This window comes from Heterodontus francisci, chromosome 47, assembly GCF_036365525.1.
Source record: "Heterodontus francisci isolate sHetFra1 chromosome 47, sHetFra1.hap1, whole genome shotgun sequence".
NCBI lineage: Eukaryota > Metazoa > Chordata > Chondrichthyes > Heterodontiformes > Heterodontidae > Heterodontus > Heterodontus francisci.
Window position 1 is genome coordinate 19,164,099 of NC_090417.1, and position 26,782 is coordinate 19,190,880.

The following is a 26,782-nucleotide window of genomic DNA, read 5'->3' on the forward strand; positions in this document are numbered from 1 at the left end:
CCACGTTAACGCGCACACAGACACACACACGCAATAAAAGTTAAAAGACAACAAGCATTTAGGTCTGATAGGTTTTGCAAGATTTCACTGTAAAACTTGTGTTTTTCCCCGGGGCTGGGTGAAGATGTAAAAGTGGTGAAGGCCTATTTTTCCTTTTTCCTGGTTCAAAGAAGACAAAACTTGGAAAGTTTTAGGAGGACGAACACATGGTTGCCGATTTTGATTTGTTGTATCTCAGTCACAGTTTTCAGTGTTGAAAACCCTGGTCAGATTTCTCAAGTAGCAGGTCTCAAAGCCACTTTCTGTCTTTGCTTCCAGATAGACGGCTAGTTTAAAGATGGTGTTCTTGGCAAGCTCCTCCTCCCGCTGGAATTTCTATCCCGCTGTCTATGCGTTTGTCTGCCTGGCAAATGCTTTTATTGAGCTCCTTATCAGACCCCTCGTTTCTGTCATGTGACCATGATTTCTCTTTGCCATTGTCCTCATAAAGGGTGTCTGATTGTGAGGCCATTGTTGGGCAATGGGGTCTGGATGTCTCTCATATTCATTTCATTTTGATCAAGTGGAGCCTTTTCACACCCATTCATTTGAGTTTGAATTTGGAGACGTGATGTCTGCCATGCCATTGTTAACCCAATTTGGTGAAGAGAGGCAGCCATTAATACAGAATGGGCTGTTTACATGTAAAAGACTTCTTCAAGGCTGGTCCAGACATGACGTTGACTCAGGATTCTTGTAGTTTACATGTGTATTGGTCGTATAGGATAAGGTCACATTGCTTCTCGACTCCATCTTGTTTTTCATGAAAAGTGCCCATTTTGGGTTTGTTTTTATAACTTCATTATATAGTTCATAATTTCATGCATGAGCGTGACAATGCTAAATGTCTTAATATTTCTCCCTCACAATGTTTATTCCATCCAATATTTAACACTTCACCTCCTTAACAACAGGGTCTGCTTCATCATCTTTAGTGAAAACAGACCCAAAGTATTCATTGAGAACCATGCCCATGTCTTCTGTTTCCACACACTTTACCTTTTTGGTCTCCAATAGATCCTACTTTTTACTTCGATATCCTCTTGTTCTTTATGCATTTATCAAACAATTTTGGGTTTTCCTTGATTTTACTTGCCAATATTTTTCTCATTCCCTCTCTTTGCTTTCATTATTTCCTTTTTAATTTCACCCCTGCACTTTCTGTACCCCTCTAGGCTTTCTGAAGTGTATTGAGCTTTTGGCAGCTGACATGAGCTTTCTTTTCTAATCCTTCTCTATATGCTCTTTGATGTCGAGTGTCATGGACCTGTAATTATTTTTCTCCTCGGATTAAAAACAGTGTGTGTGCCTTGAAGACTCTGTTAAAAACAGTGCAGCTTGAAAGGGAAAAAAGGTTCTGGAATTCCTGAGACGCAGTGTGCAGCAGCAGGGGAGAGAGAGGTCAGATGGTAATGTTTCCACTTGGCTGTGTGTGGAATGGCTGAAACCGGTTAGTTCTGAGAGACTTTCCAGCGAGGTGAACTGAAGAGACAGAAAGCAGTCTAATTCCTGTCAGCAGAAAATTCTACAAGGAGCGACGAGCCAAGTTAATTCCCTCAGGAAAGAAGAAAAAGCCTTTATCAAGAAACTATTTGTATAGCTGTGCTCATTGTTCAAAGAACTGTTGAATGCTTGCTGCAGCCGAAGAGTTGAATGCCTTCCTACTGAAGAGCTTCGAGTGGCCTTCGACTATCTCCACATTTGGAGACCTCATCCATCAGGAACATAACCTACAAAAACTGAATTAATGTTATTCTTAAGAGACAGCTCGTTTTTTTTAAACTCCACTTTTTAAATGTATGTGTGTGAATGGGGAGTTGGATTAAAATAAGTTATAAAGTCTTTAGACATAGGTTTATCTTAAAAGTGTTGAGGTTTAGTTTTTTTTAATATAGTTAATTTGATGTTGTCTAAAGATACCCGGATTGGTTTGTTTCATTCTGGGGTTACGAGAGTGTTTAATTTGTGTGTTTTCCGATTGGGTGTGAAAGCTTAATAATATGCTGCGACCTGTGAAGTGACGGGACTAAATTGACAGTGCGTTGCTCCTACCACAGTCGTAACACCAGGGAGTAGATTTGGATGCCCCATTTTTTTTTGTGAGAACATGGTGTTCCAAACACTCTTTATCCCTTCTTGAATGCCTCCCATTGCTCTGATATTGGTGTACCTTGAAGTAGCTGTTTCCAGTCCAGTTTTGCCACATCACATCTCAGCTTAGTCAAATTGACCTTTCCCAAGATAGAACTTTTGCTCTTGGTCTGTCTTGATCCTTTTCCATAACTGCTGTAAATCTAAGTGCATGAGGATTACCACTGAAATCCTTTCCTACTGCTATTTCTTCCACCTTCCCAGCTCCATTCCCTAATACTCAGGGCAGAACTGCCCCTTATATGTACTGGCTAAAAAAAGGTTCTCCTGAATGCTATTTAAGAATTCTGCGCCCTCTTTTACACTTAATTTATTCCCTAATTTTACTGCCCTATTTCAGCCCTTAGAGTAATTTGCCTATGTATTTACTCTTCTATCGTCATCTGACTGTTTGGGTGTCAACAGTGTACTTTCAAAGAACAAAGAACAGTACAGCACAGGAACAGGCCATTCGGCCCTCCAAGCCTGCGCCGATCTTGATGCCTGCCTAAACTAAAACCTTCTGCACTTCCGGGGACCGTATCCCTCTATTCCCATCCTATTCATGTATTTGTCAAGATGCCTCTTAAAGGTCGCTATCGTACCTGCTTCCACCACCTCCCCTGGCAGCAAGTTCCAGGCACTCACCACCCTCTGTGTAAAGAACTTGCCTCGCACATCCCCTCTAAACTTTGCCCCTCGCACCTTAAACCTATGTCCCCTAGTAACTGAATCTTCCACCCCGGGAAAAAGCTTCTGACTATCCACTCTGTCCATGCTGCTCATAACTTTGTAAACCTCTATCATGTCACCCCTCCACCTCCTTCGTTCCAGTGAAAACAATCCGAGTTTATCCAACCTCTCCTCATAGCAAATTCCCTCCAGACCAGGCAAGATCCTGGTAAACTTCTTCTGTACCCTCTCCAACGCCTCCACGTCCTTCTGGTAGTGTGGCAACCAGAATTGCACGCAATATTCTAAGTGTGGCCGAACTAAAGTTCTGTACAGCTGCAGCATGACTTGCCAATTTTTATACTGTATGCCCTGACTGATGAAGGCAGTGAAATTTCCCCATTTCTGTTCGTCCTAACCCAAATGGGCTCATTTGATGCTCCTTCTGGCCTATCATCCCTCCTCTCAGCTGTACAGCTGTGTATGTCTTTTTATTCATTCATGGGATGTGACCATCGCAGGCTCGGGCAGCATTTATTGCCCATCCCTAATTGCCCTTGAGAAGGTGGTGGTGAGCTGCCTTCTTGAACCGCTGCAGTCCATGTGAGGTAGGTATAACCACAGTGCTATTAGGAAGGGGGTTCCAGGATTTTAACCCAGCAACAGTGAAGGAACGGCGATATAGTTCCAAGTCAGGGTGGTGTGTGACTTGGAGGGGAACTTGCAGGTAGTGGTGTTCCCATGCATTTGCTGCCCTTGTCCTTCGAGGTGGTAGAGATTGCAGGTTTGGAAGGTGTGGTCTAAGGAGCCTTGGTGCATTGCTGCAGTGCATCTTGTGGATGGTACACACTGCTGCCACCGTGCGTCGGTGGTGGAGGGTGTGAATGGGGTGACAATCAAGCGGACTGCTTTGTCCTGGATGGTGTTGAGCTTCTTGAGTGTTGTTGGAGCTGCACCCATCCAGACAAGTGGAGAGTATTGCATCACACTCCTGACTTGTGCCTTGTAGATGGTGGACAGGCTTTGGGGAGTCAGGAGATGAGTTACTTGCCACAGAATTCCAAGCCTCTGACCTGCTCTTGAACCAACATAGCAATTTCCTGTCTATTCCATTTGCAAACCCTGTGACCAGGAATGTTGAGCTTCCATTCCTGCCTCCTTTAAGCTACACTTCAGTAATAGCTATGATGTCATACTTCGAAACATGTTTTCAGCTCAGCTGCCTCATCACTAGACTCCTTACATTGAAATATATACCACTAATCACTGAACCATTCTTTTGTCCTCTATTTTCTACATTTTGTTTCTTGGCTTTCCATACTTGCATACTAATTTTCTGTCTTCTATTTCCACCGTTACTTCTTTCCTTTCTGAATGTACGCTCAGCTTCCCATCTCCCTCCCCAACAGCACAAGCAAACCTCCTTGTGATGATATTGGTCTTGGCCCAGTTGAGATGCAAACTGTGTGCCTTGTGCATGTTCCACCTCCGCCAAGACCAGTCCCAGTTCCGTAGGAATCTAAAGCCCTCTCTCCTGCACCATCTCTCCATCCACACATCCAGCTGCACTACCCTCCTACTTCTGCTCAGTAGCTTGTGACATGGGGAGTAATCTGGAGATTGCTATCTTTGGGGTCCTACTTGTTCATTTCATTGCTAGCTCCCTGAAATATGCCTGCAGAATCTCATCACTGTTTATACCTATGTCATTGATACCAAGATGGATCATGACCTCTGGCTGTTCACCCTCCCCCCCTCTGAATACTCTGCAACTACTCAGTGATGCTGGCACCAGCGAGGCAACATCCTGACCTGGAGTCACACCACCTACAAGGCACAAGTCAGCAGTGTGATGGAATATTCTCCACTTGCCTGGATGGATGCAGCTCCAACGACACTCCAGAAGCTCAATACTATCCAGGACAAAGCTTGATTGGCACCCCATCCTCCATCTTCAACATTGACTCCCTTCACCATTGATGCACAGTGGCAGCAGTGTGTACCATCTACAGGATGCACTGCAGCAACTCACCAGGGCTCCTTCGACAGCACCTTCCAAACCCGCCACCCCTGTCACCTAGAAGGACAAGAGCAGCTGATAAATGGAAACACCACCACCTGCAAGTTCCCCTCCAAGACACACACCATCCTGACTTGGAACTATATCCCATTCCTTGACTGTTGCTGGGTCAAAATCCCTTGCTAACAGCACTGTTGGTGTACCTACACCCCAAGGACTGCAACGGTTCAAGAAGGCAACTCACTACCACCTTCTCGAGGGCAATTGGGGATGGTGAATAAATGCTGGCCCAGCCATCGATGCCCACATCCCATGAATAAATAAAAGAAGTCAGATCTGCAGCCGCAGATATGCTTGTCTGTTCCCTTATTGAATCCCCTATCACTATTTCGTTCCTCCCCTTTCTCCTCTCTCTTCCCCTGCACATCTGAGCCACCTATGGTTCTGTGGCCTTGACTCTGGCTGTATTTCCAATTGAAACTATCATCCTCACCAGTATTCAGAACTGTTAGATAGAGAGTGAGATGCACTTGGGACTCGTGCACCAGTTAACTGGTCCTTCTTGACTGGCAGTCACCCATTGGCCGTCTGCCTGTGCACTCAAGCTGCAGGGTGGCAACTTCCAGTAACGTGCTATCCTCACAGCTCTCAGCCTTGCAGATGCACTGCTGCTCAAGCTCCTCCAGCTGACAACACTTCCTGCACAAGAAGTGTCCTGGGGTTCCCACATGGAGCAGGATATGCCTCTGATGGCCTGAGGTGCTCTGCCATGCCTCGATTTATTGAATGGTTATCTAAACTGAGCAGAAATAAAACTTAAGACTTACTTAGAATTCAGCCTATTTAAAACTGTGCAAATTTTTATTTACTAAATTTAAAAATTATTCACCAACTAACTATCTTTATGATTTTGATTCACTTCTCTAACAAAGAACAGTACAGCACAGGAACAGGCCATTCGGCCCTCCAAGCCTACGCCGATCTTGATGCCTGCCGAAACTAACACCTTCTGCACTTCCGGGGCCCATATCCCTCTATTTCCTTCCTATTCATATAACAGAGGGGAAAAAAGACAACGCTAAGACTTAACAACCTATCATCTACCTGTTAACGTTTCAGGTTCAAGGGCGGCACAGTGGCGCAGTGGTTAGCACCGCAGCCTCACAGCTCCAGGGACCCGGGTTCGATTCCGGGTACTGCCTGTGTGGAGTTTGCAAGTTCTCCCTGTGTCTGCGTGGGTTTTCTCCGGTTTCCTCCCACAAGCCAAAAGACTTGCAGGTTGATAGGTAAATTCGCCATTATAAATTGTCACTAGTATAGGTAGGTGGTAGGGAAATATAGGGACAGGTGGGGATGTTTGGTAGGAATATGGGATTAGTGTAGGATTAGTATAAATGGGTGGTTGATGTTCGGCACAGACTCGGTGGGCCGAAGGGCCTGTTTCAGTGCTCTCTCTCTCTCTCTCTCCCTCTCCCTCTCTCTCTTTCTCTCTCTCTTTCTCTCTCTCTTTCTCTCTCTCTTTCTCTCTCTCTCTCTCTCTCTCTCTCTAAGGTCTTTAACCTTTCATCTGTTCTGATGAAGGTCACAGACCTGAAAAGTTATCTCTGTCTCTCTCTCTCCACAGATGCTGAGCATTTCCAGCACTTCCTGTTTTTATTTCATATTTCCAAGCATCCACAGTATTTTGTTTTTCTATCATTTACCTGTTGTTCTATGATGTCATCCTTGATTTCTTTCTTGCCAAATAGATGCTGCTGCTGTTCAGCTCAACACTCTGAGTATCCAAGAGTCTTGTCTCCTGCTTTGAAATGCAGCTGCCATCGTTCTTCCTTGTACCATCAGGGAAGTGGAGTTCAGGTCAAGGACCAGCCATGATGTGATTAAAATGCAGAGCAGACCCAAAGGGACGTCATGAGGTTGGCCAGAGAGTAAGACAATAAAAAAGAGGCCATTTTGCCCTTTGAGCCTGCTCCGCCATTCAGTACCATCGTTGCTGATCTTTACTTCAACTACACCTTCCCGCACTATTTCCTGAATTCCCTTCGTACCAAAAATACTATTGATCTCCGAATGTAATATTTCCAAAGACTGAGCACCCATAGCTGTCTGGGTTAGAGAATTCCAAAGATTTGCAACCCTCTGGAGTGAAGAAATTTTTCCTTTCCCAAATATGGCCGAGCCCTTATCCTGACACTGTGACCTCTAGTTCTAGACTCCCCAGGCGGGGGAAACAACATCTCCATCTACCCTGTCAAGATAAAGAACTCCCCCACTATTCATTGAATGGTGCAGTGGGATCTTTCACATCCACCCAAGAGTGCAGACAGAGCCTTGATTTAATGTTTCATTTGAGCAATGGCACCTCTGACAGTGCAGCACTCTCTTCGTACTGCACTGGAATGTCAGCCTGAATTCTGTGCTGAAGCTCGAACGCGCAACTTTCTGTCTCAGGGATAAGAATGTTAGCACTGCTTTCTGTCAGCAATTAAATGAAAGGAGTGTTTGGAGATTTTCTTGTTGTTTTTCTGCACTAATCCACTAGTTACACATGTACTTTGCTTAATTTTAAGTTCCAGTGTCATCGGAGCAGCAAGACCTGGCGGAGAAGGAGGATGTGAAGAGCCAGCTGAAAAGACGGCAGACATCAAGCCCAACTCAAGTGGTCTCCAAGCCCGCAAAAAGAGCCAAGATCAAAGTAACCATTCTGTCCCACGGAGAGACGACAGCTGCTACCGTGCCCTACGCAGGTGCCAAGGAGGGTAAGCAGGTATCTCGCCATTGCGCTTTTTTCTGCACTTCATTGCCTCAAAGAGTAGACAAGCAACTGTCCAACTTCCTCCATGCTCCAGTTACCCGCTCCTCCATATCTGGGACCTGATGTTCCTTCGCTCTACAGGAATTGTTATGTGAGAACTGTGTTGAGTGCTGATGCAGGGGGGAATCGGGAATCAGCAAGCATGTGAGCAAATACATTTCAATTGTAAATTAAGTAGATAGTTGTTAATGGGCATTGCACAGCTGGTCTGAGGCACTTGAGGGTGTTGACAAAACCATATCCTAAATTTGTTAACTTGCTTGAAACACCATAGCTTGCTGCACTTGTGGAGGAGGTTAGGAGGGGCTATACCAGATGTTGGGGAAACCCAAAGTAAAACTGACAATATTGCTGAGGATGAGACTTGGGGAGGAGCCTGTTGTGTTGTTTGTGTACCTGAAGAGGGAATGTGGTGATGATGACTGCCAGCTACTGCACTGTCTCCCATCCTGCTCACCTGTTACTCCAGTTGCCCTGTTTCGTGGTTTGTACCTTAGATCACAGTCTGATTGCAGTTTACGTCCTTTCACTGTTCTTGTTATCAGCCTTGCGGTTTGCATTAAGCTGAAAACAGTAAGTAGGATGTCTGTTCGCCCTCTGGGCGCTACCCACCAGATTGGGTTGTAGATGCATGTCAGTGATCCTGGAGAGTGAGCACAAATGAGCCAACTGTTAAACCAAAACATGGAAGATCCTGTGGGGACTTGATAGAGTGAATACTGGGAGGATGTTTCCTCTTACAGGGGAGACTAGAAGTAGGGGACACAGATTAGAGTAAGAGGTCTCCCTTCTAAGACGCAAATCAGGAGAAATTTTTTCTCTAAGGGTTTTTAGTCTGTGGAATGCTCTTCCCCAGAAAGCAGTCGCGACTGGGTCATTGAATTTATTCAAGGCTGAGTTAGATGGATTTTGGATAGACAAAGGAGTCGAGGGTTATAGGGGGAAGACAGGAAAGTGGAGTTGGGACCGCCACCACATCAGCTGTGATTTATAGAATGGCGGAGCAGGCTCCAAGGGCTGAAACTCATGCTCGTAAGTCCTATGTTCCTATACACAAGTAAGTTAAACTTGAGACACATGTAAGCCCTTCAGGGCTGATTTCACTGGTGAAGAACATGATGTCGAGGAAGAGTTGCTCTCGCCAGGACCTGACTAAAATCATTTTAATCTGCTCTCTCTGCTTTTTGTTTGTGCAGGTAGCTTTTTGCGCAGCTGGCCTTTAAAGGCTGCTTGTCTTTTTTGTGCTCACTGTTGCTGATTGTGATCAGCAGAGATGTAGTTTTGTCTTCACGGAAAAGTTTTCAAAGTCATTGACAAGATATGAAAGTGCTGGTGGGAAAGTAGGCAGGGGCAGAGGGGACGCATCACAAGTTATTTTGAAATTGGGCACTTCTCTCCAAAGCCTGGGCTTAAGTTCCCCCATTTCTGGAGTTACGAGGCAATTCTGATAATATCTGGGTTCAGCTTATGTGCTCCCTTGAGAAACTTCTTTGTGTTGGGCAGAGCTTCAGCAGACCAGAGGACTCCGCTCTAGACAGCGGAAGAACTACCAGACTGAGGAGGGTGAAGGCTGGTCTTGGTGAAGGGGCTTGAGCAGAATAGGAGCAGGTTCTTAATCAAGGTGGAGCAGAAATGCCGTCTGATCAGGGAGAGTGTTGACTGAGTGTCATCGGGCTGATGGATTTCAATTCAAATTATTAATCTGGAATAAACTGCCAGTCTCATGACTAATCATAAAACTATCAGTGCCGAAAAAACCCATCTGGTTCATTAATGTCCTTCAGGGGAGGAAATCTGCCATCCTTATCTGGCCTGGCCTCTTTGTGACTCCAGACCCACAGCAATGTGGTTGACTCTTAACTGCCATCTGAAACGGCCTAGCAAGCCACTCATTGGTAGGCAGTTCACCATATAAATGCCAGCGACGTTCACATCCCAAGAACTGATTTCAGGAAAAGGAGACATTGATTTATTTTTCCTTCCCGGCAGGTGGGGCCGGGAAACCCTTGACATTGTCGGTTAGTCAACCAGGATCTGGCGACAAGGAGCTGACTGGAGTTCTAACAGGTCAACGGTGAGTGCAGTCTCACACGGCAGTGCAAATTGCGGCAGTTCATCAGTGTCAAATGGTGAATCTTCTCTGCACACTCTCTAATACCTCACACTTTCCCTGAAGAGTGGTGTCCAGAACTGGACACAATACTCCATTTGAGGCCCAACCAGTGTTCTATCGAAGTATATAACTACTTTGCTTTTGTACTCTATGCCCCAATTAATATGGCCTAGGCTGCTGACTGCTATATTAACCGCATTCTCAACCTATCCTGTCACTTTCAATAATTGATGCACATGTACACCCAGGTCCCTCTGCTCCTGCACCTCTTTTAGAATTCTGCCCTTTATATTATCTCTGCACGTTCTTCCTACCGAAATGAATCACTTCACACTTTGTCTGCATGAAATTTCATCTGCCACTTGTCCGCCCATTCCACCAACCTGTCTACGTCCTTTTGAAGTTCGACGCGATCTTCCTCACGGTTGACGACGCTTCCAAGTTTCACACTGTGTGCAAATTTTGAAATTGTGCCCTGTACACCAAGGTCTAGGTCTTGAATATGTATCAGGAAGAGCAAGGGTCTTAACAGCTACCCCCGGGGAACTCCATTGCAAACCTTCCTCCAGTCCGAAAAAGTATCCATTAACCACTACTCCCTGTTTCCTGTCACTCAGCTACTTGTGTATCCATGTTGCTACTGTCCCATTTATTCTATGAGCTATAACTTGGCTGAGAAGTCTGTTGTGTGGCACTTCACCAAATGCCTTTGGGAGTCCATGTACACCACATCAACAGCATTACCCTGTTCAACCTTCTGTGTACCCTCATCAGAAAACTCCAGCGTGTTAGTTAAACATGATTTGCCTTTCACAAGACCGTGCTGGTTTTCCTTAATTAACCCGCATTGACCCAAGTGACTATTAATTTTGTCCCGATTTATCATGTCCAGAAGTTTCCTCATCACCGGGGTTAAACGGACTAGCCTGTAGTTGCTGGGCTTATCATTACACCCGATTTTGACTAAGGATTTAAGATTCGCAATTTTCCAGTCCTCGGGCATCACCCCTTAGTCTAAGGAAGACTGGAAGATTTTGGCCAGTGCCTCCGCGATTTCCAGTGTCCCTTCAGTATCCTTGGATTGATCCCATCTGGTCCTGGTGCAATCATTCGGGACTGAGGTGAGCAGAAATGTCTTCACCCAGAGGGTTATGAATCTTTGGAATTCTCTTCCCCCAGATGATGAGCCATCATTGAGTATATTTAAGGCTGGGATCGACAAATATTTGGCCCCTCAGGGACTCGACAGATATGAGAAGCGGGCAGGAAAGTGGAGTTGACGATCAAGATCCGCCACAAGCATATTGCATGGTGGAGCAGGCTCGATTGGCCATATGGTTTACTCTTGCTCCTAGTTCTTAGGTGTTTTGAAAGGTTGGCTGATAATGCTTAATCTGGTTTATGACTTGGCCAGTTGAAGAATGACTGGAAGGTTTGTTTATATTTATTGATATGAAGGGCCCAGGACCGGTTCTTTTAATAAATTCAAAAATGCTTACTCCATTGACTACATTGAAAGCTGTTTTTCCATTGCTTCAGAGTTCCAACGGTCCCTGCAGTGTTGCAATACAAAGCAACATGCTGCAGCATGGATCAAAAACCACACCAGTTCGAGAGTGGCCGCAGTGGGGTCGACGCACCAGCCCCTCGGCACTGGTCACGCTGCGATCGATGCTGCAGTCTAGCATGATTACCAAGCGCTGTGGCCTGGCCACGAATCCCGAACCTCAGAGGTGGCTGCAGCCATCGATCTGATACATGCGTGTCCACCAAGGACTCTCCAGGAGCTTAAAGGAACTGTCCCTGGTGTCTGTGAACTACTTACCAAATTGAAAGCCAGAGAACAGCAATTTCTAGGAATCCAAGACGCAGGATATTACAAGGCCTGTGCCTGCGATTGCTTTCAGTATCCACCTATGTTGGGGGAAATATGCAGGGCAGTGAGGAAAGAATGGGAGAGTGGGACTGATTGGCAGCTCTTCCAAATAGCTGGCACAAACATGATGAGCCAAATGGCCTCCTTCAGTGCAGCAAGATTCTATTAAAAATATTTATTGGCCTGGATCTATGACACCGATTCAGGCTAAATGAAAGCTGCAGGGGAAGGGTTTCACTCGAGGTGGAGTCCCTGGCCTTTAGCCCAACGTGACCGAGTAGCTGAGTGGTCCTGGTAAAGTTTGAACTGCAGGTGGTTGGAGTTGAAGTTGGTTACCTCAGTCGCAGTAGGTCTGAGGGCTGCATCAAGATACAGGAGCTGGGCTCTGTGCCAGGGATAGGTCGGCCTATGCACTAGAATATTAAGTGGCCTTCAGCTGGAAGCCTGAACAGCAGACGTCACTGGGGAAGGGGCCGCAGATGTGCCTGTGCCTGATGCTTGGTTTGTTGTTAGGATGTGGGCATCACGGGCAAGACCTCATTTCATGTCCATATCTCGCTGCAATCCCTTCTCCACATACACTTTTCAGTAGGACAAACTGAGCAGCAGTCGAGCTCAGAGATCAGCTAACTCAGGGAGATGGACTCGCACCGCCCAAAGCCATGTGTGGCCGCATGATGTGACTTCTGGACACTGAGCGCTCAGTGGACAGTGCTGTCGCCTCTGAGTTGTGAGTTCAAGTCCCACTCCAGAGACTTGTACCCCATCATCCAGGCTGACAGTGCAGTGATGAGGGATTGCCACACTGCTGCAAGTTTCATTTTTCGGATGAGACTCTCTGTGCTCTCTCAGGTCACAGAAAAACAGTGGTTCTCAAACTGGGGTCCACAGACCCCCTTTCCATCCAGGGAGTCCGCAAAATATTGTGAAATGTGACCGGGAGTTGAGAGTGGAGGGGAGCGTGCAAGGATAGATGCACTCTGCATTATAAAGCAAGCACACCTGTCTCACCGATATGCACTTGGGCACCACTTTCCCATCATATAGTATTATAATTTGTGTGGTTGAGTGGGGAGCATTCCGTGAATACTAATCCATTTGAATCGGGGTCTTTCAAGCAAAATAGTTCAAGAAACACTGAGGTGAAAGATCCCAGGGCACTATTTTGCAGTCAAGCTGGAGAATTCTCTCCAGTGTCCTGACCAATATTTATCCTTCAGTCGACTTCACTCCAGCAGATTATCTGATCATGATGTGTTTACTGTTTGTGGGATCTTGCTGTGTTAAAATTGGCTGTTGCATTTCCTACATGACGAAAATTACAACACTTGAAAAGTACTTCAGTGACGAGAAAGGTCTTTGGGATGGCCAGAGGTTGTGAAATGTAAGTAATTCTTTCCTTCACATGAAGATGACTTTATCTCCTCATTTTGTCTCCTTTTCTCTCAGATCAACCTCTGTGGACACGTTCCCCAATTGCTCAAGTACAACAACTTCGACTACTCTGCCCATCAGCACAACAGCCAGTGCCTTCCATACCATTCAGGCCAGGCTGGTAGCTGCACAAGGTTCCAGTGCTTCACAGCAACCTCATTCTGGCCCTGTCACAACACCAGGTACTTAACAGTCTTTGTGTTCCTTAATCTGTTCTCCTCCCTTAGAGTAAATAAGGAGAAACTGTGTACAGTGGCAGGAGGTTTGGTAACCAGTGGACAAAAATTTATGGTACTTAGCATAAGAACCAAAGGGGTGATGAGAATTTTGTTTATGCAGCAAATTGTGATCTGGAATGCGCTGCCTGAAAGGGCAGTGGAAACAGTTTCTATAGTAACTTTCAAAAGGAAGTTGGAAAAGTACTTGAAAAATGAAAAAAAAAATAGCAGGGCTATGATTAAAGACCAGGGAAATGGGTCTAATTGGATGGTTCTTTCGAAGAACTTGCACAGGCACAATGGGCCAAATGGCCTCCTGCTGTAGGAAGATTCTTTGATTTCCTGCTAACTGTCCCCTCGCTGCAATTTTGTGCCATTGGGACCAGACACTTCCCAGTTCCTCATCGAGTGCAAGGCGGTGAATGTAGGTTCGCTGTTTAACTTTGCGGGAATCACTGAGAAACGCGATCCCAAATGTGGTCAAGCCATCAAGTTTCTTGGGTGGGTTGTTAAACAGTGCAGCATTGCCTGTGTCTTTGGCATAGTTAACCGGGCAATGATGTCTGCCAAAGTTGCTGGAAAGGAACGTTTGACTTGTCGTAGTGCAGGACAGCTGCAGGAACAGTTTGGTTGAGACCTTCCCTGAAGGTCTGAATTTTTTTTTCATGCATTCAGGGGATTTGGGCATCACTGGTTCGGCCAGCATTTATTGACCATCCCCAATTGCCCTCGAGAAGGTGGTGGTGGTGAGCTGTCTTCTTGAACCACTGTCGTCCTTGGGGGTGCAGGTACACCCAACAGTGCTGTTAGGAAGGGAGTTCCAAGATTTTGACCCAGCAACAGTCAAGCAACAGCGAAATAGTTGCAAGTCAGGATGATGTGTGGCTTGGAGGGGGACTTGCAGATGGTGGTGTTCCCATGCATCTGCTGACCTTGTCCTTCTAGGTGGTAGAGGTCGTGGATTTGGAAGGTACTGTCAAAGGAGCCTTGGCGAGTTGCTGCAGTGCTTCTTGTAGATGGTACACACTGCTGCCACTGTGCGTCGGTAGTGGAGGGAGTGAATGATGAAGTTGGTGGATGGGGTGCCAATCAAGCCAACTGCTTTGCCCTGGATGGCTTTTGAGTGTTGTTGGAGCTGCACCCATTCAGGCAAATGGAGAGTATTCCATCACACTCCTGACTTGTGTCTTGTAGATGGTGGACAGGCATTGGGGAGACAGGAGGTGAGTTACTCGCCACAGAATTCCCAGCATCTGACCTGCTCTTGTAGCCACAGCATTTATGTGGCTGGTCCAGTTCAGTTACTGGTCAGTGCTGGAATCAGAGGAGTGCTGGGCCGGTCAGTGAGTAGATTTACTAGTGTTTCCAAGGAGATCAGCCTTGAAGAATGAACCTGCAGAAATGATCATCTTCTTTGCTGTATTAGCTGATGGGGAGTCCAGATTGGGTCCCAGTTCCAGATGTGTGTAGAATTGCTGCTAAATTGTGGGCAAGAGCAGACTTTCAGCACAGGGGCATTCTGCAAAATCAGTGTTTGTGAGGCAACATTTGAATATTGTTTGTATGAAAAAGATGGCACTGCCCCTCAGAGCATATCTTTCTTTAAACATAGGGATCTTATCCTGACCCAAGATCCAGAGTGCTGAAAGGATGGCCAAAACATTATAAGTTTCCTCACATTCCTCTTGTAGACACTATCTCTTGTTCACGTTGGTCATTTTCATGTCAGACAAAATTGATGAGTTTTGGGGAATTCAGCATTGCCATTGAACCTTATCACATTCTCTGTCATCATCTGCACAAGAGTGGATTGTGACGGGAGGCACTGCTTCACAATCAGGGTGAAGAATCCTGGCTCCTTGATTTCTCTCTATAGTTTAGCATAGGGAGGTTAATAGTGCTACTCCCTGATCCCAAGCTGTCATTTAAGTTCACATAGGGCAGGAATGGAGACGGGGGCTGTGTAAATACCATCGTGTATTAGCTTTGAAAGCACACCAGTGACCGCGCACATTTTTTCCGGATCCCAGTTACTGACGTCTTGGTTTGTGTTCAGGGACTCCGTCTGCCAGTAGCCTGCTCCAGGGACTGAGCTTCAGTCTCCAGGACATAGGAACGAAGGCCACCAGCCTGTCATCTGCCAGCCCAGGACAGGTACAGTATACTTAACCTGCACAATATCTCGTGGATTTTAGTCTGTCGCATGGCGAGAGAAGGTTGAGAACAGATTGCTACTTGTAGCATTCTAAAGGGACTGAATAATGTCGACCACCTCTCGCTGTTTCACGCTGTCCAAAACAGTGCAAGCTGAGGACTTGGCCTGTGCTTGAAGGAGTGTAAATTCAAAACTAATCGTTGGAAATCATGAGTGAGCAAATGATCAATCTATGGAACAGGCTCTGCAAGGGACATGGTGGAAGCAGCTGGTATTCGTTCCTTCAAATCCAAATTCGATAGATTTCTTTTCAAAAAGATCTGATTAGTTTGAGACATGACGTGTAGCGAGCTTGAGAGGAACAGATGACTTTGGACCAATGGTTTCCAAAGCGCTGTGACACTGTGCATTTTTTCTCACCTCATGTCTGTTGCAGACAAATTGAGAGATATTGATTGCTCTGATTAATCAACAACTGCATTATCATTTCATGTGGTAGATGGCGAACTAGATGGATCTTGGTCTTTCTTCAGCCAGCAATTCCTCTGCTCCGAGGGGCAAGGAGCTACTGGAGGGGAGTGGGGCGCCAGTTGGGGGTGGGGCAGGGAGCCAGTGGAATGGGTGGGGAGTGAGGAGCCAATTGGGGGTGGGATGGGGAGCCAGTAGAGATCTGGAAATGGAATGAACACCATTTGGCCCCTCCTTGTGCTGCCGTGTTTTCTGGTCCTTCCTGATGCAATCCGTCCTGTGTTTTGCCTTGATGTTTCAGTAGCAATGTTGTTCACAGACCCCGAGTATGAAGAGTTCAGCCTCCACCCTGGGCCACGTCACAATGGCAGCAAATCCCGTTGTCTGCACAGTCAGCACCTCGCCTGCACCAGGATTCCTGGGTGGAAACGGGAGCAGCAAACCCACTGCCATCCACCAACTGCTGAGCAATGGAGGACTGTCCAAACTGACCAACAGCTCGTCCACCCCACCAGGTGCTGCAAGAAACGAGAGTCCCATTTCGATGCATCCTTTCACCAGTCAGGACATCCCAAAGCTAATGAAGTATTTTTATAATGTGATCACTGTTTTCTTTTTATTATTTTTGATGGGATGTGGGCATCGCTGGTTTGGCTAGCATTTATTGCCCTTGAGAAGGTGGTGGTAAGCTGCTTTGAACAACTGCTGCAGTCCTTGGGGTAGGTACACCAACAGTGCTGTTAGGGAGGGAGTTCCAGGATTTTGACCCAGCGACAGTGAAGGAACGGCGATATAGTTCCAAGTCAGGATGGTGTGTGGCTTGGAGGGGAACTTGCAGGTGGTGGTGTTACCATGCATCGCCAGAACGCTGGTGCCAGCACGGTTCAGGTGTAGACCATCCCAACGGTACAGTTCCCACTTTGCCCAGTACTGGTGCCGTTCCCCCATGAATCGAAACCCATTTCTCCCACACTAATCTTGGAGCCGAGTATTTAACTCTCTAATCTTATTTACCCTAAACCAATTTGCTCGTGGCGAAGGTAATAACCTGGAGATATTACCTTCGAGGTTCTGCTTTTTAATTTAGCCGATAGCTGCTCATACTGCCGATGCAGAATCTGTTTCCTCATCCTATCTAGGTCGTTAGTACCCACGTGGATCATGACAACTTGATTCTTCCCCTCCCATTGCAAGCTCCTCTCCGGCCCTGAGCAGACATCCCAAGCCCTGGCACCAGGTAGGCAACACAGTCTTCTGGACTCTCACTCTTGGCTACAGAGAACTTTGTCTATCCCCCTGACTATACTGTCCTGCACGACCACGACATTCTTATTTACTCCCCACCACTTGAATGGTTTCCAGTGCCATGGTGAGTTTGCTGATCAACCTGCAGACCTCGCTCTCATCCATAAGAGCTCAAAGAACCTCAAACCCGTTGGACAGTTGCAAGGGCTGAGGCTCCTTCACTTCTGCCTTCTCCATCCCCTTACCTGCCTCACTTGCAGTCACACCCTCCTGTACCTGACCCCTGACCAAATCAGAAGACCCTATCCAAGGGGTGTGACTGCCTTCTGGAACAACGTGTCCAAGTAACATTCCCCCTCCTTGATGCATCACAGTGTCTGTAGCTCAGCCTCCAGTTCTGACTGAGCCTAAGCTCCTTGAGTTGCAGACTCTTCGTGCAAATGTATTTGCCGTGGATCGCACAGGCATCCACCAGATCCCAAGTACTGCAGCCGCCACACTGCACCTGCTCTACCATTTTTATTGTGTTAATTTGTATTTCTTAATAAATTTATAATTAATAAACCCCACCAATATTAAATCCCACAAATAATAAGCTTTACTACTGCTGGTAAACCTTAATCCTTGAATTTGGGGAGGCAGTGGCATAGCAGTATTGTCACTGGATGAGTAATCCAGAGGCCTAGGCTAATGCTCTGGGGACATGGGTTCAAATCCCACCACAGCAGGGGACGTTTTAGTCCAATTGATAAACATCTGGAATTTTTCTTTTAAAAAGCTAGTCTAGTGGTGACAATGAAAGCCTTGTCAATTGTTGGAATAAAAAAGAAACCCATCTGGTTCACTCACGTCCTTCAGGGAAGGACATCCTCAGCTAGTCTGGCCTACATGTGACTCCAGACCCACAACGATGTGGTTAACTCTTAATGGCCTCTGAAATGGCCTATCAAGCCACTCAGTTGTCACGAGCAACTTGGGATGGGCAATAAGTGCTGGCCTAGCCAGCGATGCCCACATCCCATGAGCGAAAACATATTTTTTTTTAAATCCTACTAATGAAACTTAATAAGAAATTACCTGAGTCATAAGAACCTACTAATTAGGAGCAGAAATAGGCCATTCAGCCCTCTAGCCTGATCAGCCATTCAATAAGATCATGGCTGATCTGTTTGTGTCTCAAATTCAACACTTCCGTCGACACACGATAACCTTTGATTCCTTTGCCTGACAAGAATCTGTCTACCTCCGCCTTTAAAAATATTCAATGACCCTGCCTCCACCACCTTCTGAGGCTGAGAGTTCCAAAGTCGCACAACCCTCAGAGAAAAAATTTTTCTTCATCTCTGTCCTAAAAGGGCGACCCCTAATTTTAAAACAGTGCCCCCTAGTTCTGGAATCACCCACAAGAGGACACATCTTTTCCATAACCACCTTGTCAAGACCGTTCGGGATCTTATAAACTTCAATCAAGTCTCCCCTCGCTCTTTTAAACTCCAGTGAAAACAAGCCCAGTCTGTCCAACCTTTCCTCATAAGACAACCCTCTCATTCCAGGTATCAATCTGGTAAGTGGCATGACAATCGCTGAATCCCCCACGATCAACATCCTGGGGATTACCATTGACCAGAAACTGAACAGGAGTAGCCATAAAAGTACCATGGCTACAAGAGCAGGTCAGAGGTTAGGAATCGTGTGGCGAGTAGCTCACCACCTGACTCCCCAAAGCCTGTCCACCATCTACAAGGCACAAGTCAGGAGTGTGATGAAATACTCTCCACTTGTCTGGATGGGTGCAGCTCCAACAACACTCAAGAAGCTCAACACCATCCAGGACAAAGCAGTCCACTTGATTGTCACCCCATTCACAAACATTCACTCCCTCCACCACCGACGCAGTGGCAGCAGTGTGTACCATCTACAAGTTGCACTGCAGCAACGCACCAAAGCTCCTGAGACAGCACCTTCCAAACCCACGACCTCTACCGCCAAGAAGGACAAGGTCAGCAGATTGGTGGGAACACCACCACCTGCAAATTCCCCTCCAAGCCACACACCATCCTGACTTGGAACTATATCACCATTCCGTGACTCTTGCTGGGTCAAAATCCTAGAACTCCCTTCCTAACAGCACTGTTGGGTGTACCTCCCCCACATGGACTGCAGCGGTTAAAGAAGGTGGCTCACCACCACCTTCTCAAGGGCAATTAGGGATGGGCAATAAATCCTGGCATAGCCAGCAATGCCCACATCCCAGGAATGTTTTAAAAAAAAAAATGTGTCCAATGCATTTACATCCTTGGTTAAATAAGGAGACCAAAACTGCACACAGTATTTGAGATGTGGTCTCACCAATGCCCTGTACAACTTAAGCGTAACGTCCTTCGTTTTATTTTCAATTCCTCTAATAAAAAAGGAAAACGTTCTATTCGCCTTGCGTGCAGACTAACTTTGTGTGACTCATGCACTGGAACACCTAGATCCCTCTGTACCTCGGAATTCTGCAGTCGTTCTCCATTCAAGTGATATTCTGCCTTTTTTTATTCTCGGAAATTCTTATTTTTATTAAAATTAATGTTTTTACGCCAATTAAAATTCCTACGTTTAGATAAGGGACAAAGAGAAAATGTTCACCAACCAATCACTTCCCTTCTTTGCTGGAACATCTTTCCCCTTTATGGCAAATTCCTACGCGAACCAAATTTCTACCTTCACGCTCTGACTGCGTCTCACTCAGGCAAAGTCTGCTCTCCTTGCCGCCTTACTCCGTGGCCCCTCCGACAGTGCAGCGGTCCCTCGGTAATACCCCTCTGGCAGTGCGGTGCTCCCTCGATAATGCTCTGTCCTCCACTCTTTGTTGTGTGATTGTGCATTGACCCTTGTGCATTTATCCTAAATGTTCTCCAGGTGTGAAGCCTCCAACTGCTATTACTGTAACCCTGAGAACCCAGGCCAGCCGAGTGCCAACCCTCAGCCAACACAGTACTGTCAGTGCCATTCCCAGCTTATGTAGCACAGTGAGCAGCCTGGGTCTCAACCTTGAGGAGATGGAACAAGAGGTCAAAGTGCAGGCAGCCCTGTCTCCGCAGGTGAGTGTCTTGTTAGGCTAGTAGAAAATAAAGGCAGAAAGTGCTGGAAATATTCTGCAGGTCAGGCAGCATCTGTGGAGAGAGGCAGAGTTAACGTTTGAGGTCTGTGACCTTTCATCAGAACACAGACCTGAAACGTTAGCTCTGCTTCTCTCTGCACAGATGCTGTCTGAGCTGCTGAGTATTTCCGGCACTTGTGTTTTTATTTCAGATTTCCAGCATCTGCAGTTTTTGCTTTTACTTTCTGTTTGCCTCGTCCTTTCCAAAGGCTATTGGGAAATGTCATTTTTCACTAGCATGCTGGTTTAAAGAGCAAAGTTGGTGGGGGGGTGCGGAGGGGGAGGGAATGGGATGAAACATTTTACTGTGTCTGAAATGCTTCTTTCTATAGTGAGACAGATACTGGATGTTCATTGCATGACTGTTGCCATTTGTAAACCAAAAAGAAAAGTTCATGATTCAAGTGCAACTGTTTGGGGCTCAAAGAAGCACAGTTCACTGAATGCCAGTGGAAAGGTACAGAAAGTAATTAAGAAAGCAAGTGCAATGGTGGCCATTATCTGAAGGGAACTGGCATAAAAAAGGAGGAAGTTATGCTCGCCGTGTACAGAGCTTTGGTTAGACCTCACCTGAAGTACTGCTTTCAGTTCTGTGCTCTGCTGCTCAGGAAAGTTAGACTGGTCTTTGCGGGAGTGCACCGCATACTTAGCAGAATGATATTGGGGCTAAAAGGGTTGGGATTGTCTTGACAAGGGTAGCATTCCCTTGAATAGAGAGAATTCAGGGGTGATGTAATTGAAGTGTCTAAGATGATGAAAGGAATTGGTAGAGAGAAATGATTCCCTCTGGTGGGGAAGTCCAGAACATGGAAATGTTATCTTAAAATTAGTGCAAAGCTGTTGAGAGGTTATGTCAGGGAAGTACTTTTTCACCGAGAGTAGTGGAAGCCTGCAATTTCTTTCCCCAAAAAGGCTGAGAAAGATTGATTTTTGTTGGGTGAGGGTATCTCGGGATATGAAGCAAAATCAGTTAAGTGGTGTTGAGGTACAGATCATGGTCGAACAAGCTTGAGGGGCTGAAATCTGTGCTGTTGGCACTGACATGCAGAGAGAAGTTTGAGACCTGAGTCTAACCTGTGTTGTGCGTGCTTTGGGAATATTTGGGACAGGAAAGAGGTAGCTTAACTCTGCATCTGCTCTGGGCTGCCACAGCATGGGTTGGATACATAATGAAATTTCCTGTACACTGCCCATGTGGTTGGAAGGTCCTTTACCCACGTGTGTTGGCACAATGATATTGTGGTTGTCAGATTACATGGCGGCTCCGGTAATACAAGTTAAATGCGCCTGCCACCTTTGGTGATGTTTCACCACCTCCATCAATGCTCCCATTAAGCTGCGCAGCCTTGTCCAGTGAGGACACCTGTGTGTGGCTGCACAAAGAATTTTTGAGGGCCTGCATGCAACAACTGAATTTTAAAGGGAACATTGCCTCTGACTTTCTGTTTCTATCTTTTAGCAGTGCTGTGACTCTCTGCTGTCAGTCCTGAGCTCCCAAGGCACCACCACAGTCAAACAGACGAATGCATCAGGGGACGTGAGCAAAGATCAATCCCCTGTGGCACCACCTTCGGTGGAAATGGTTCCAACTCCTCAGTCGTCATCCACAGTTGTGTGTGAGGCCACAGAGCGTGCAGGTACTGGCACTGAATTGAAGTTGTGTCTGTCTTTTCATTCCACAGTAACTGTTCAGGTTACAAATTGCCTTTGACATCAGTTATGCTGATATTACACACTGTGATGCAAATGATATAGAAGCACTGGAGAAAGTGCACAAAAAATTAGCAAGTATGACAGCAAAACTGAGAGGGTATACCCAGAGGGCGGTGAGAATGTGTTACGTGCTCCCAATGTGGAGTGGTTGACGTGAATAGCATAGATGCATATAAGGGGAAAGGAATAAAAGGATATGTTGAGAATTGGGAGGAGCCTTGTGTGGATCATAAAAATCAGTGTGGACGTGTTGGGCTGAGGATCCTGTTGAGAACAATGTGACAGTAACTTGATGTGAGCGAAATGAGTAACAATCTGACCTCCATCACAGAGCCAGAGTTCCCCTGGCTCCCGTCCAGATCGAGCATCACTGTGTTCTCTGCGCTGAAACTGACGGTGCGGGGAGGAGGATCAATCAATAATCCAGATGAGGAGGGGGCTGAAGCTTCTTGAGATAAAACGGCATCTATTAGCATTATGTTCAATGCTGCAGATCCGTTGCAGAACAACGGCAAAGCTTCCATAAACAGCAAACCTTGTAATCGAAGACTAAGTTCTTGAACTTCACTGTGGTGTAGTTTATGCCCAAACGTTTGAGTGCAGGGAAGGGTAATAAGAGCACCAATTAATATTTGGGTTTAAATTCTTTTTTTCAACCTTGGTATAATCTGAATGCTTAAGTGTCAGAATGCGGGCAAGGCCACGACCTGTTTGATTTGCTAACCCCTGTCATTCTTTTCCAGTTACTACAAGTCCAACGAAGACTCTTTACGTGATGTCTGACGCTAAGATGTCTGCCCTCACCAAATCCATCGTTAATCCACTCGATGCCTCCACTCAGAAGTTGTTGGGGAACACGCCCTTAAATACAAGTAGCCCAATGCTGGTACCTGCCATCACCAGCTCCACCTGCACTGTGATGCTTTCCAAAGTCGGGCCTGTCCTCCAGCGAAACTCAAAGACAGTCATCCTCGCTTCCACGAAGAGTGAGATGCAACCTGTCACGGGGGAAAGTTTTGGCCTTGCCGCGCCTCTCTCTAAAACTCCAGGCTCAAGGTCCAGCAGCAGTGAGACCCTGGGAAAGGTGCCCTCTGTGATGGACCAAGGCAGCACCATTATCCATACCACAGAAACTCCGTGTCCCACAGCTATCCCCTCACCAAGTGAACAGCAAGGACTGTGAGTGGGAACACCACCTCCTCATGCAGAGTCTTGATAAATCATATCACTGACACCTGCTCTTGGAGAATTTGGACAATGCCTCTCTTTGGTTATTTACTTGGCTAATTTTTTGATAATTTGCTTTTATAGCATTATTTAACTTTACTCTTTACTCCCCCACTCTCCTGAAGGCAATTCCGGCACAAGGATCCCCATGTTCTTCTCCCCATCCAGTGTTGTAATGGATTGGAGTCCATATCTTACCTGTCTCATTACCTCGTGAGGCATTGCAGACCGCAAATGGCAGCATTCTTAAGAGGCATACTTTGAAAATTGTGACTTGAAATAAAGAGCAGGAAACAAGACTGGTAGATGTAAACTTTATTTTTTAATATTTAAGACTTCTGTAACAATACAGTGGCCAACAGCCCGAGGAGTGTTACATGTTTGGTCCCAAACTACAAACAGTAAGTGATATCATCAAATGCAAATGAGCCAATTGTGTACCCAGCCGTATTCACATTCAGTGATGGTGAGGTGCCAGTTGGTAATGCGCCCCACAGGAAGGGCACCGCTGGGCATCTCCCTCATGAAGCCAGAACCAGATGACTGCTGTGTTGTCCTCCTCACCTATAACACAAAGTCCCCCGTTAATGAGAACATAGAAGCCATTTTCTGCTGCACGGCCAGGAGCAAGCGGGATCACAGGCATAGGGCTGCACCAAGGCACTGCCACCTCCACTGCAGCTGCTGTCCCATTCACTAGCTTGTTCTGAGCTTCCTGATCAATCGAACCTGCTGCCCATAACAGAGTCAACAGCAACTTGTAGATCAAGGGTCTGCTCACTCATCATTGCTTTTAAGCCGGCGTCCGTACAGGTAACTAGCAGCCCCAGGCAGTTCATTGACTGAGGTGTGGTGAAGTCAGAGCATCAGCTGCAGCTTCGACAAACACCAAGTGCAGGAAAATGCAGAAATACTGGGAACGGGCAGCTAATGTTGTACTTACAGACGCAGCCGACAAGCCTCTTGTTGGTGATAGATGGTACGATGTGAGGATCGTCCTTGGTCCCGGCATATTCCTTGGGCTTAAGTATGTTGAATGGATCCTAAGGAAACAAGATCAGATCAAGGTGAAGGAGCTCTGCTCATGACCTATGCTGCATCATCTCCCGGCTTTACAATCTGCACCTTAGCATTCTGTGAAATAGGACAGCAAGGTTGCTAAGACTCCAGTTCAACCTTAGGCACTGTAAAATATTTTCTGAATAGGGAGCCTTCAGCCGGAGTCTCTCAGAGCAGCCTCCTGCCCACAAGCAGAGACACTGCATCTACCATGACAGTAATGGTCTGGCCTTAGGAAAGACTGTGCTCGGGTCAGCTGCTGTCATCTTCAATTCGGGTGAGGAGATGAGAGAAAGTACTCAGTGCCAAATCTGTCTCACCCGCTTCCAACTCAGCAATCAAACAGGAATCTGAAAGGGACAGCAACAGAGTAACACAGAACCGAAAAGACCTGAGACACCAGCCCCAACCTCCCCTTTGACTGTTGTAGATTGCTGACATCCTCATTGGGAATTGGCGTACCTTCCCACTTTTCATCGCCTGCATGATCATCTTTTCCATCCCGGTTGCTTGCTCTTCATCAGTCGGAATACCTGCAGTTCCAAGGGGAAAGCATGCGGATTAGAGACAGGCAACAGCTGGGTTCTCTGGTGGGAGTTTGAGCCTAGCATCCTGGTTGGCAAGGAACCTTTACTATTTAATGTGGGCTGTACTTGCCCGGACAGTGAGGGAAATTGGATGAGGAAGGGTTAGGATTCGGCACCTGCTTGTTGGGATGACAGACTCGGTAAGCATGACTAACAGTGGACCATGATCAAGGATCATTGAGTGCCACTGCTTCCCAGGAACTTAAACTCAAAACATTCAGGAAAGCCCCAACCCTTAATGCAAGTCTAAGAAAAAGACCATTTGAGATCAACAATTCAGCCCATCAGGCCTGTGGTCGCTCTGAAGATGGAGCTGTCTGCTCCAACCAATGCCCTTTCACAAATACTTCTATTCTCTTTTCAATACCAGTTTCTGCTTCAATTCTCCAATGAGAAATCTCAGTCTGTATCTTTGGGTTGCTCCACAGGGGTCTTGTGAAAGCACTCGGGCATTGACGACTCTCAATGTTGACGTTTCCATCCTCACATGAAGAGAGGACAAAGAAATCTTAAACAGAGCTCAGGCAAATGGGGGAGGCGTTGGCGTAATGTCAGTAGACGAGTAAACCAGGCTACTGCTTTGGACACATGGGTGAGATTTGAATTCAAGTAGTAAATCTGGAATGAAAATCTAGACTCACGGTGACCATGGTTCACTCATGTCCTTTAGGGAAGGAAATCTGCCGTCCTTAGCCCATCTGACCGATACGTGACTCCAGACCCACAGCAATGTGGTTGACTCTAAAAATGCCCTGGCAGGCCATTTCGTTAAACAGCAATTCGGGATGGGCAATAAATGCTGGCCGAGACAGCGATGCCCACATCCCACAAACAAAGACCCAGCCCAATTTCTGCTCGGATTGACTGACTTCATGCCCAACAGGCACTGGGTCAGCAGAACTAAGCATGTCACACTTCTCTATTCACCACCAGCCATGCATGCTAGCAATCAGTCTAGCAATGTTACCGAAAGCGAAGCACAAGACAGCACTTCACACCAAATCGACAGGCACAGCACCAGAGTTAATGAAGCAGTGAGACCAACTGCCAATTGAAAGCCCCTAATCCCACTGACTTTTATTTCTCTCATCCACAGAAAGTTTCAGCTCCAGCAAAAGTCCATTGACTAAAAGTCCCCTTAGACCAGTCATGGACCCAGTGTCTTCCAATTGAAAGGAGCAGCTGGCGACACTGGTGCCATTTATGCCAAGTTGCCCCACAACTGTCAAAATCATGACAGCAGAAATCCACCACCCCAGGGAGGCGCCCTGCTTCCAGCAAATATCCAATAATCATTTGAAAAATACTATTAAATCTGCTTCCACACCTTTTCAGGTAGTGCGTTCCAAAGCACAACTTGCTGCTTTAGAAAATGTTCCCTCACGTTACCTGCAGTTCTTTGCTGAATTACCTCAACTTAGTGTTCTCTGGTTACCAACCCTCCTGCCAGTGAAAAAGATTGTCCTTATTTACTCTATACCATTTATGATTTTAAACCTGCATTGTATCTCCTTGAACGTTTTCAAATAATTGAAGACTAGCATCCCTGGTATAATTCATGATGATCTCTGGACTCTCCAACTCTATCCCCTTCCCTCCAACTTTTTCCCCGCACCCCGCCTCCACCTCCCTATATCTCTCTCATCCTCCCTCCTCTTTCTTTTTCCTCTCTCTTCCTTCTACCCCCCTCCCTCTCTCTCTCTTCACCCCCCCTCTCTCCCCTCCCTCTCCCCCCCCTCTCTGTCTCTCCCTCTCCCCCCCTCCCTCTCTCTCTCTTTCCCCCCTCCCTCTCTCTCTCTTTCCCCCCTCCCTCTCTCTCTCTTTCCCCCCTCCCTCTCTCTCTCTTTCCCCCCTCCCTCCTCTCTA

General features: G+C 46.5%; 2 protein-coding genes across 9 annotated transcripts in view; one reads left to right on the forward strand and one right to left on the reverse strand.

The window, feature by feature from the left end:
• Positions 1-23,569, forward strand: part of kansl3 (KAT8 regulatory NSL complex subunit 3) — a 65,454-nt gene extending 41,885 nt beyond the window's left edge. For 4 of the 8 annotated variants that reach the window (XM_068023227.1, XM_068023229.1, XM_068023224.1 and 1 more), the window contains 8 exons: positions 7,432-7,620; positions 9,666-9,750; positions 13,115-13,281; positions 15,374-15,471; positions 16,260-16,455; positions 20,090-20,271; positions 21,790-21,967; positions 22,787-23,569. In XM_068023227.1, the coding sequence (XP_067879328.1) occupies positions 7,432-7,620; positions 9,666-9,750; positions 13,115-13,281; positions 15,374-15,471; positions 16,260-16,455; positions 20,090-20,271; positions 21,790-21,967; positions 22,787-23,226 (1,535 nt within the window). In that variant the 3' untranslated portion in view covers positions 23,227-23,569. Of the gene's footprint in view, positions 1-7,431; positions 7,621-9,665; positions 9,751-13,114; positions 13,282-15,373; positions 15,472-16,259; positions 16,526-20,089; positions 20,272-21,789; positions 21,968-22,786 lie in introns of those variants that run through there. The other 4 variants (XM_068023228.1, XR_010971145.1, XR_010971146.1 and 1 more) reach the window with 4 other exon arrangements.
• Position 23,570: 1 nt separating this feature from the next.
• LOC137357146 (cytochrome c oxidase subunit 5B, mitochondrial-like) overlaps positions 23,571-26,782 on the reverse strand; it is a 3,629-nt gene continuing 417 nt past the window's right edge. Inside the window, exons 2-4 of the mRNA XM_068023232.1 lie at positions 24,792-24,862; positions 24,214-24,313; positions 23,571-23,834 (exon numbers count right to left, since the gene is read on the reverse strand). Of these exons, the coding sequence (XP_067879333.1) occupies positions 23,728-23,834; positions 24,214-24,313; positions 24,792-24,862 (278 nt within the window). The 3' untranslated portion in view covers positions 23,571-23,727. The remainder of the gene's footprint in view (positions 23,835-24,213; positions 24,314-24,791; positions 24,863-26,782) is intronic.